This window comes from Oryza brachyantha, chromosome 3 (assembly GCF_000231095.2).
Source record: "Oryza brachyantha chromosome 3, ObraRS2, whole genome shotgun sequence".
Classification (NCBI taxonomy): Eukaryota; Viridiplantae; Streptophyta; class Magnoliopsida; order Poales; family Poaceae; genus Oryza; species Oryza brachyantha.
In genome coordinates, this window is record NC_023165.2 from 6,450,295 (window position 1) to 6,461,757 (window position 11,463).

The 11,463-nt window shown below is 45.9% G+C and overlaps 2 protein-coding genes across 3 annotated transcripts; both read right to left on the reverse strand.

Annotated features, from left to right (window-relative positions):
• Positions 1–1,179: 1,179 nt before the first annotated feature.
• LOC102700782 (subtilisin-like protease SBT1.6) lies at positions 1,180–4,054 on the reverse strand. The gene has a single exon (XM_040521584.1). It carries the CDS (start codon positions 3,997–3,999, stop codon positions 1,648–1,650), a length of 2,352 nt encoding a protein of 783 aa, XP_040377518.1. The 5' UTR covers positions 4,000–4,054; the 3' UTR covers positions 1,180–1,647.
• Positions 4,055–6,561: 2,507 nt separating this feature from the next.
• Positions 6,562–11,387, reverse strand: LOC102701063 (integrator complex subunit 9). 2 transcript variants are annotated; one of them, XM_015835803.2, is made up of 11 exons: positions 11,212–11,387; positions 10,814–11,122; positions 10,266–10,483; positions 9,028–9,372; positions 8,698–8,908; positions 8,188–8,280; positions 8,018–8,109; positions 7,589–7,706; positions 7,412–7,497; positions 7,272–7,323; positions 6,562–7,169 (listed from the first exon to the last, which is right to left on the reverse strand). In XM_015835803.2, the coding sequence occupies exons 1-11, from the start codon at positions 11,218–11,220 to the stop codon at positions 6,654–6,656; spliced, it is 2,049 nt and encodes a 682-aa protein (XP_015691289.1). In that variant the 5' UTR covers positions 11,221–11,387; the 3' UTR covers positions 6,562–6,653. The 2 variants fall into 2 exon arrangements, with proteins under 2 accessions (XP_015691289.1, XP_015691288.1); XM_015835802.2 differs by having other exon boundaries at positions 8,698–8,926.
• Positions 11,388–11,463: the final 76 nt, after the last annotated feature.

Consider the following 11,463-nt stretch of genomic DNA (forward strand, 5'->3'; position numbering starts at 1 on the left):
ACAACGATTTGAAAACAAAAAATTTAAATTTAAAATCGTGCGGTAAACGCGGTTACCGCGGAAATTACTTGCTAAAACAACGCAGGAAAACCACGGTAACCGTGGTTTCCCGCGCGGTTTTTGCGGCAAAAACCACGGTTACCGTGGGTGTGCTGTCAAATAAAAAAACATTAAAAAAATCTTAAAAAATACATGAAAAATAGGAAAATATTTTGTGACTATATTTGTGAGTTGTCACATAGGAAAAAAAGAAAAATAGAACATGTTTTAGGAAAACAAGAACATTTTGATCTTTTCTAAATTCCTGATATTGCAACATAAACATACACCGTCAAATCATACTTCACCAAATAATTTACACTAATAACAAATAACAACAACTTCATTTTGATTGCTACGTGACAACTATACTTACTACCTATTATTACTAACGTGCTCATATAGTTTTTCTCCATACATATTTTCATTATATTCATCGTCGTATATTTGTGTTTCAATATTATTTACCCTAGTGTCTAGTCCAAATTAATAATGACTCAATAACAAAATATTCTTAACCATCTTCCTATGAAATATTATTTGCAACGGGCTATTTTTTTATTTTGTTTCCCGAAATTCTCGTTTATGATTTTTAATTACGTCGAAAATACACTTTTTCATGAATTTCTTTGACAAAACTATATTATATATCAACATATACAACATATATTTTTCCATTAAATTTTCTCAAAATTTTTAAATTTTCTCCTTAAATTTAAACTAGATAACCGCGATTTACCGCCGTGCCCCCCGGTATCCGCGAGATCGGAAACACTGACTCCGTGTAGTACTGACTCCGTGTAGTACATGGCCTATCACTGTGATTGGCTCTATTCTAGTAGTAGTACAAACTGCAAAACTCGAGAAGCGTCAACACTGCTTTCCTCGTAGTTGGCGCTGCAGGGTAAAGTGCTCGTGGAAAATGACCCAAAAGTTGCCGAATACCGAGTTGGACTCTTGTTAATAAAAACATCCAACGAACTTTATCAGCATACGAGGTCGAGTGCCCATCCCACTATGGCGCCATCGGCCATGATCCATCAGAACTAACAGTACTGATTAACTTCTCCTCAGATGGAGCCTTAGTTAGGTGTAACACATGCATGGCTCGAACAAAAGAAAGGACACATTTGCTGGGACAAAAGACAAAAACTTCGATTTATATTTAGAATCCTCCTCAGATATCCCACATAGAAACACTCATTCTACTGCCATCAGTAGGAGTGTATAATCTACGCACTAGTTTTTGTCTTGTTTCCAGATTTTCTTTCCCGTTGCTCCTGGCAAGTAGCGTTGCCCGCGAAAGCAAACAAACGAGTAGTACCGAACAGTAGACCGTATCACACCGGCTCTAGTATGTCACACTGTCAAACACACACCACGCCTGCCTGTCACTGTACTCTGCGCTATTACAGCATGCGCTTTAATCAATTTCGGGAGAGTGCCACGGCCCCACCAAAATTAAAGACAACCACTGCCCGCTGCACTGCCGTCCCCGACCGAAAAAATAACCGTTACAGGCCCACCTCTTTTGACTCGGCCTCAGCGGTTGCCGCCATTTTTATCGCCAGCTAGTGGGACCAGGTGTGAGGTGTCCCCACTTGTCAGTCACATGGGCTGCAGCCATGCCGCCACGATGGGGCTCCGGACCTCGTGCCCGCCGCCGTCCGACCATACGAGGTGTCCGTACACCGGCGCGGACGTGGGGGGAGAAGGGGATGACGAGGCGACTGTGACGGCGAAGCTCTGCGTCTTGACGGTCGGGGAGAAGACGAGCTTTTCCGGCTTGATGGTTACGGACACGGCGTCGCTTGCCATCTCCACGCGAGGCTTGTACGTCGCGGACGCGTCGGAGCCGACGTTGGTCGCCGTGCGGACCACTGTCTTGGACTGGTTGCCGCCGTAGAACACGACGGAGATCGATGGGTAGTTCAGGTCGGAGCCCGAGGGGCTCCTGCTCGCCGCGGGGCACGCCACGGGCTTGTGCGTGATCACCTCGATCGCGTTGGCCTCGTAGCCGATGCTGCACATGAACGCGACGTAGCCGTCGTCCCCAATGTCGTACACCAGCCCCGGGTCCAGCGCCTTCCCCAGGTTGATGTGCCCGGCGCCGTAGTCGAACGGCGTCGCGCCTCGCCCGGGCTCGGCCTCGTCGCCCACGGCCTCGCCGCGGTTGTCGGTGACGACTGCCGTGGTCATCAACGCGGAGCGTATGGCCGCCGGCGACCACCCGGGGTGCGCGGACCGGAGCAGCGCCGCGGCGCCGCTCGCGTGCGGGCACGCCATCGAGGTCCCCGAGAGGATGTTGAACTCCGTCCGCCGAGGGTCGGATTCCAGGCCGGTTGGGCCCGTGGCGCCCGTCCACGCCGCGAGGATGTTAACGCCGGGGGCGATGAAGTCCGGCTTGAGGATTTCTGGGACGAGCCCGTTGGGGCCCCGCGCCGAGAAGGAGGCCACCACGGGCGCCGGCTTGATGCCGATGACCGTGCCCTTGAAGTTGATTGTTGCAGTTGGGTTGGTGGTATTGGCAGCATACGCTTTGAGCGTGTCGCCCTCGCTCTCGCCCACCGAGCAAGCAGGGAGGACATGGGCGTCTCCTACAAGACCTTCACCGTTGGCCGCTCCGTTGGCGAGAACCATTGCCACGCCACCGGCGTTCTTCACGACCATCCCCTTCGCCACGCGCGGGCTGCTGCCGCGGTCGCAGATGACAATCTTGCCGGACACCATGGATGGGTCGATGGAGTTCTCCATACACAACGAAGCTGACAGCCCACTTGATCGCCCCGGGTAGAACAATGGCAACATGGTGTTCGTCAGCGGCTTGCCAGAATACAGAGAAACCCCTGACATGCGCCTCCCGTCGCCGAGCACGATTTCGGCAGGGAAATTGCGGTCGATGGTGCCGGCACCCACGGTGGCTAGCCATGGCGCCAGGTTGGTCACAGACATGGCAGTAGGACCCTCATTGCCCGCGGAGGTGGCCACGAACACTCCCCGCGACACGGCGCCGTACGCACCGATCGCGATGGGGTCAAGGTAGAATGGCGACGCAACGCCATTGCCACCGCCGATGGAGACAGAGATGACGTCTACGCCGTCTGCAACGGCGCGGTCGAATCCGGCGAGGATGTCGGAGTCGAGGCAACCAGCTCCCTTCCAGCAAACCTTGTAGGCGGCCACCCTGGCCTTGGGCGCGACGCCCTTAGCGACGCCGGACGCGTACCCCTCCATACTCGCATCGTAGGCAACGCTGCCGGCCGCCGTCGTGGCCGTGTGCGTCCCGTGTCCATCGGCATCGCGCGGCGACATGAATTCCACCGACCCGTTGGACGCCGTGGCCGTAAGGCCATAGTGCGCCGCGTGGCCCTGCGAGAAGAACCGCGCTCCGACGAGCTTCCTGTTGCAGGACGACGGCAGGAACCCGGGTCCCGCGTCGCAGCCACCGCGCCACCGGGAGGGGACGGGCGGGAGATTCCTATCAGACAGACTGCGGCGCTCGGGCCACACGCCGGTGTCCAGCACCCCGACGATAACATCCGAGCCGTAGTCCGCGAGGGACCAGAGGCCAAGCCGGGCGCGGAGGCCCAGGAACTGCGGCGACCTGGTGGTGTGCAGCGTCCGGACCTGGTCCTCGAACGCCGCGAGGACGGCCGGGTGGCGCCGCAGCGCGTCGGCGCGGGACGCGGAAACCAACGCGGAGAAGCCGTGGAAGACAGTGTCGTAGACGTGGAGAGGCTCGAGCGGGGCGCCGCCGGCCCCGGAGGCGAAGGCGGCCGAGGAGTACCAGTGCGCGTGGGTGGGGAACACCGACGGCTTGGCGCTGTGGTCGACGCGGAAGATGTACGTCTTCGTCGCCTCGCCGCCGCCGCCGCTCCCGCCGACGCCGCCTCGCGACAGGGTCGGGATCAGCACGAGGAGGAGGAGGAGGAGGCGGCGGTGGGGAGGAGGAGTGGCCATTGGATAGCTAGGCGAGAGTGACGGTGTCGTGAAGCGGTGGAAGCCGGGTAGTGCGCTGCAGTTATAGCGGATTGCAGCGGGCAGGTTGGATGCCTTTGCCTTGGCGCCGCGGTATCGTCGTAGGGCGTGGGGTCTCGCACTCGCAGCATTGCACAGCAGTAGTAATGTCTCGTCACGTATTTGCCGTAGCATGGTTAATGCCGCATTGCCATTGCGTCGTCGAGTGAAGTGTGAGTGGGTCGTCGGCGGTGTAGCTGCTGCCGTGCCCCGTGCGCGCCCGTGCGGCGGGATGGACGGGGCCGCTGGTCCATCCGGATGGGCGGGTGGCGGTCCAGCCGGTGGCATTATCCAGACGCGCGGTACGTGTCTTGACGAGAGGTTCGCTCGTCGTGCCGTTCGTTCTGCCGCTAACACCTGGGGTCAACGTCGTCGGCCCAGCGTGTCATGTGCGCCAAGACGGAATTCGCGGGGAATTCTGGGCATTTGGCGCGTGTGGATCCACAAGTACGTTAGCATGTGCATCCTTGCGAGGACTGGAGACAGTATTAAGGGGGTCCTTCGGCGTCGAAAAGGGCAGGCTGACGCTGATTGTAATCAGAATATGGAGGGGTTGTTTAGTTTTTAAAATTTTTTTTCAAAAACATTAAATATTTAGACATCTAAATAAAGTATTAAATATATATAAACATTAAAACTAGTTACACAGTTACGGAGGAAATATTGAGACGAATTTTTTTGTCTAATTAGGACATGATTAGCCATAAGTGCTACAGTAACCAACATATATTAATGATGGATTAATTAGACTCAAAAGATTCCTCTCGCGGTTTTCAGGTGAAATCTGAAATTTATTTTGTAATTAGACTAAGTTTAATACTTTAAATATATGTTTAAAGTTTTAATGTGACTTTTTTAAAGTTTTTTTTTTTTTTGCAAACTATACAACCCCGGAGAGCGGGGAAAGTGGGGGCGTGCTTTTGTGGTAAAGTGAGCTTTGGGGCTCTAGCCGTGCTCGTTTTTCAGTGGCTTGCCGCTACCGAATGATGAGGTCCCAGCCAGCCAAAATGAAATCCTAATTGACCTGTATGCATGATTTACGACCAAGGGCCATCTAGTGGCCTGATTTGCTCCCTGAAACCAGTACTAGCACGTCAAAAAAAAAACCTTTGTTTGAGTTTATATTGTTTGTAACAAAAAGATTTTACTTTTCTATAGTTATTATGGTAGAGTTCATTAAAAAAGAGAACAGGAGGCTGCGATGGCCGATGGAGGAGGGTCCGGTGGATCTGCCTGGCTTCTTCTGTAGTAGTGACGACGACGAGCGGCGTTGGGAGGAGCAGGAGATTGAAAAAGGAGAAGAAAGGAAAAAAAGAGAGAGAAGAAGGAAAATAGAGATTGAAAAGGAAAAGGATAAGGATAAGCAATAAAAATAAAATAAAGAAAATTTGTGAGGTGGCATGTCATATTATCGCCATATGGGATTCTGGAGAGGAATGGTAGTTTGGAGCCAGAATGACACACTTTAATAAGTTCTATAAACAATTAATATATTTTTGAGAGTTTGAAGATCTAGATGATACAGACGAATAAGTTTAGTAATCTTGCATGCACTTTAATATACTCCCTCTATCTTTAAGAGACTTCATCTTTTTGTTATTTTTATTTATCCCATAAATACTTTAGCTTTGAAGCAATCATTGCATTGGAGTTTATAAAAATACAGGATTTATTTAACTTTGTGAAAGTATGGATAGATGAATTCGAGTTTGTCAAAATGGATGGTATTATAGTCTTTGTAACTTTATGTGGGATAGAAGAAAGATAAGGCTTTTTGGGACTAATATACTAGCAGTTTCTAACATATAAAAATTGTGTAAGGAATATAACTTCTCCTTGTCTAAGGAATATGGCTTCTTATTGTACTCTCAACCAACTATAACTATCTCTTATTTAATTTCTCATCTCAATCAATCAAAACTATATGTTAGTTAATTTCTTTAACTATTTATGATCTTAATCAACCACAGTCATTTTTCATTTGATTGACCTACTTTCATTGATTTGTAAGAAAAACATAGCAGGCTTAAAGGATTTTAATCTTATAAGAACTCATAAGATGGTTGAATTCTCGCTTTTTTTTTCTATAGTTCCTACTTTTTCACTCTATAATCACCTAGAAATAAAAGTTTCCTACTTTTTTTTCATTTACTCATTCCTACAAATTAAATGCATCCATAGTAATACATTCTATACGTTTTGGATCTCTATTTAATTCCTACGTTTCAAAGTAGACCATAATTTATGTGTTTCCCCCATGTATCATTTCTCAATTCCGTAGAAAATCATTGGGCATAATATCTCATTTCTATGTTTTCTCTTCTATTGATGCATTTTCGCGATCCTATGGTTATAAAGGAGTCTTATATTTTAGGATGAACCGAAGGTATAAAAAAAATGATAAGAGCATGTAACTCAGTCGCACATACCAAAATGAAATTGTGACTTCGATGATTAAGCCGATAACTATTCGAAATTACGGATGGAAAATAGAGTCGATCGGTAAGGTGTTTTCAAACCTTCGACAGCAAAAACGAAGGCACATCATGCCACATCTATCATTTTCTTGAGTGACATAGATATATAGTATCATCCAATTATATTCCACTACAAATACTGCGAAGAGCGTCATAAACATGCTCTGCGATTTTTTCATCATCACAGTATATAGTAGTCCTTTCAGATGCTACCTTCACCAGGGCTTCTCCTGGACTAGTAATCGAAATTGTGCGTTCACGATCTTTAGGTGCAGATATATCAGCGTCTGCAGAAAACGAGCATACAATTCCCTTTTCCTGCAAGGCTGACTGTACAAGGCCCGCGTCAACAGTTCCCCTGTGTAGCAAGTGCCGCTCCAGTTGATGTAATTGACTCTTTGCAGCTGCTAGCACATAATGTCCATTGCTTAGAAGGATCTTTGCTTTCAACCTCGCAACAGCGGTAGTCTTGTCCAGCTGCTTAGGTTGCAATCCAAAGGCAACCTCGGTTGTCAGGAGCATCTCAAATTCTTCCCGCATATTTGGGACCTCGATGGTTTTCCCCTTTGAGTAATACAGGAATGGCCATGGCTGCTTCTCTCTGGCTGGAGAGAGCAACTTCTGACCTTCAGGAAACTACATAGGAAAGACCGAAAGATAGACCATAAGGAAGTCATAGCTAGCCCAAAAGAAATAGATCCACTTACAAGTATAAGTAAATAGCAGTGGATAGCATACCAGTACGAGCTTTGGTTTCAGCAATCCTAATAATGGATCAATTTTCCCCACCCTAGACAACACAGCAGCAAGTTATTATTCAGTTTATAGTCTTTACTATGAAGTAGTGGAAACATAACCTTTTGAACCCAATATCATACTTTATTCCAGAAAGGAAAGAACACCCAAGGACCTGGATCGCCAGAGGCATAAATGGCTTTAGAGTCAACTCAGTATCAACACCTTGCTGAAAATAAAATATTTGTACACTTTAACATCTCAACAACAGTCAAGGTCAAATACATGATAGGTTCATATAACAGATCGGACATTTGTACCTCCAAAACAAGAAGACAGCGTTTATCCGCACGCCAACGATGAAGCAAGTGGACAGCTGGGCCATGCCTAAGGCTCCAGTGTGGACAAAATACAATGCAAGGTTCCTTCCATGCTGCCCTGACAATTTTTTTTTTGTTACAGAGTAAATCACCAAGGGAACAGCAGACTAAATGAAGTAACTTTTAAGTCTAATGAGTTCAAAAGAATATAAAATGTGGCATGCCCTATAATTTATGCTAAAGGTAGCAATCAATTATTGTTGGAGCATCATAAAATTAACCACAACCAAAAATAAAAGGAAAGCCAGTACATGACTTCTATAATAACAACAAAGCTGGCACATATTACTGTGCTGTGATCATAAGGCTCTCTATCATTCAAATAAAGGTAACAGCTGAAGATATAATAGTTTCCAATAAAATTCTTACAGCAGGTCCTTTGAGTATAAATGAGGGAACAGTGATAGTTTGCGTTGCTTCAAAAGCTCTACATGGCCGAATAACGCCTCACCAGAGAAAAGCTGCAGGATAACCAACGTTAGAGTAAGATGATGTTATTTTCATACTTCAAAACGCACATGGTAAAGGGAATTAATTACCTTCTCTTGGCGTGACTTGCAGAGCCATTCAGGCAAGGCATTGGTAAAAGTAATTATTTCTTCTGCTGTCTCAGAGATCAGAAATATGGGAACCTAACTCAAAAAATAAAAAATTGTCAGCCAAAAACAGATATGCATACAGTATTGAAGACAAGAAAATTTAGCAATGTGGCATAAACTTCACATTTCATAGTAAAGAATTGATAGAAGGGCATAGAACTACCGATATGCAATAACTTGTCACTACAGGTATAGGACACTTTGTATCCCATTATTCCCACGTAAATTTAAACCCTCCTAGAAGCTAACCATCTTACACATAGTTGGCAGTAAATCGGACAGTCTCAATTTGACACATCCACATAAGCAAATCCAATTGGCATATCCTGTAAAAGTATATGCTGGCATTCATAACTCACAAGGCTACTACAAGAATCTTGAGAATTGACGTCTACATGCACAAAATGCACAAGCTCTATAAGAATACATTTAACAAGGGCCACAAATTACCTTCATGTTGGAAGAAAGTAGTGTTTCTGACATATGCTCCAAAAGCAAAAGAATAATACCAAGTCGTCCTATTGGTATTAATACAGAACCTCCAGAATTTATTGCATCAGTGATGCATGAGCATATGAAGCTGATTCTCTCTATCTCCTCTTTAATATCATCATTGCTGCACAGGTATTTGATGCTTTCATCTTCATTGGTGCCATCATCCCTGAAAAAATTTTCAGAGCTTTGACAACCAACCTATCAGCAGTTCATAATTAACATATGTGTCGTTTATAGTTAACATATATGTGTCCGCAAAGCATAAATGCATCACACTAGCAATACCTGAACACTGAGTCACTAGCCAGGTAAATGTCTGTTTCGTTCACCACATGCTCACCCATCTTCTTGTTATCATCATGCATGCTGTTTAAGGATGAAAAATCCGAAAACAAAATCACATCATTTCCCCTCAGAGGGCTATAATCGAAGTCTAATGCATGAGCTGACACAAATATGGAGCTTGGCAAGTAGGTGATACTTGCTCTTGGACCTTTTATGGTCCAAACACAATTGCCAAGTTCCAAACCAGAACTATAGGCTTTCAGCATCAACATGCCATTGAAGCAAGCCTCCTCTCCATATTTTACATGCTTGATTTTTTGCATGCATGCTTCTATGTTCTCCAGACTGCACGATAGATATAATCCCATTAGTTGAGAGAGAAAAATTAGTGATAACTCACTTCCCTGCACTGCTGACAGATCTATTTGATAGTGAAACTTCCATAATCATCAAATTGAACGACCACCATATGCCCCAAGTGCAGAGATTGTCTTGCAGGAAGCAAAGAACTCTTAACCGGTTCCATAAGAAAGAAAATAAGATGATAGGCCACAGATATGTGGCAGCATCTGAATCTTTCTTTGCTCAAGTAACGAACTCATCATATACAGTAGTGGACTGATACTGAGGTGCAAACAGATTCTAGTATCTTATGAATGTTTAGAAAAAAAAAAAAACATATCAGGCATACCAGCTAACCATAAATAAGTGCAATTCAATTTTGTGTGTTTATTAAATATATTAATAAAATTTTCTAAGTTTGTAGCAAGAATGTTAGTTCAGCATTGTAGACCAATAGCCAATATAAACAGGTAAAATTAAGCACTATCTTCTAACTTTTATTTATGGACTTGGGTATAATTCGATAAGCTATAAATTTAAGCAAACATTTTCCCACTATTTATTGGCATTACTTCATTAAACTCGATCGATGATATCAGTATCTAGGTTCAGGTCAGGTTTGGATACAGACAAGAGAAAATATTGTTTCAAAAACAATATTCCATACCAACTTTGAATCCTATCAGATATGGTTGGTTGAAAGACTATATTATTCATGCCTATTATACACCTAAGACTAACTAATTATAATCAAACAGTGTCAGACATCAAAATGGGTATGGTGGATATGGATAATATCGGATGCCTAATATCCCAGATGTTTATATTGCTATTTGCCACGCAGAAAATATGCAATAGACCACACGATTCAGCTGACATATGATTGTTTAGCGGACCTGTAGAGTGGCACCAAAGCAGCTAAACCATTATTTCCCACTTCTTCCGTCATGATCTTCTGCAACACCGACTGGAATTTCTTGAGCCTCTCCCATTCCATCCACACAGGTGACTGATCCCTATCTGGTCCATAACACCTTACAAACTCACGGTGCATCTCTACCAACTCTGTCATCATTAGCCTTCCCATCTTCGCTGCTACCTCTGTCACGTAGACCTATTCATAAGAAGAATAAATATCAGCAAAGTGCTTAGGGCGTGAAATAAATGTAAACTGAAGAAAAATAACCATTGAGCAAGTATTGATGTCCTTCAGATTTATCGTCTTCGCATCCAACTTTCTTTTAGGCATCTCGACAACTTGGATTACTGAATGAAAGCGTGAAGCATGGTAATCTAGCTAACGCTTCAAACAAGCAATCTCTTCACAAGAAGACATAACAAAATGATCGAGCAGCAAACCAAATTACCTAAACATTACTCACTTATTCGCAACCTACAGTGCCACAGACTAAAAACTAAAGCTAAAAGAGAGCTGGGGGATCACCTTGGTGCTCGCAAAGCTGGGGAGCCGCGTGAGGAATGGGAGGCCAAGCAGCCCCGTAGCGGATGACACAAGCACGGCGTCTACGCCGCCTGCTTTGGCGGCAGCGACCACTGCTGGCGACCGGTAGTAGGGCACCGCGCGGATTAGGTCTCCGGCATCACAGTAGGACGCGCCGCGGGGCACCGGGGAGAACGCCGTGAGAGCAGAGAGGTCGATGGGGCAGTCAAGGAGAATACGGAGTCCCTCCAGCTCCAGGAGATGGCTCGCCGGCGTGTAGTAACCGCCATCGCCTCCGGTGTCCAAGCAGGTCTGCGAGAAAACGAGAGCGTTAGCATTAGGCGTTTGATCAGAGAGAGAGAGAGAGAGAGAGAGAGAGAGATTGGCGCAGTGGCGCTTACCAGTTTCATCGGGAACTCAAGGTGGCACCTAGGAGAGAGAAGGTGGCGCCGACATGGGGATGAGATTGGAATTTGGGAGGGGAGGCGGCGGCGGCGGCGGCGGCGGCTCGTGGCAGCGCCGGTCTTGAGGGAGGCAGGCGGTCTTTTCTCTCACCGCGCTCGGACTGATAAATTTCACAAATTTGCCGTTAAATTCAACAGGGCTGTAGAACGAATCTCGGATAAGTTATAAATTATATAATATCATACAGT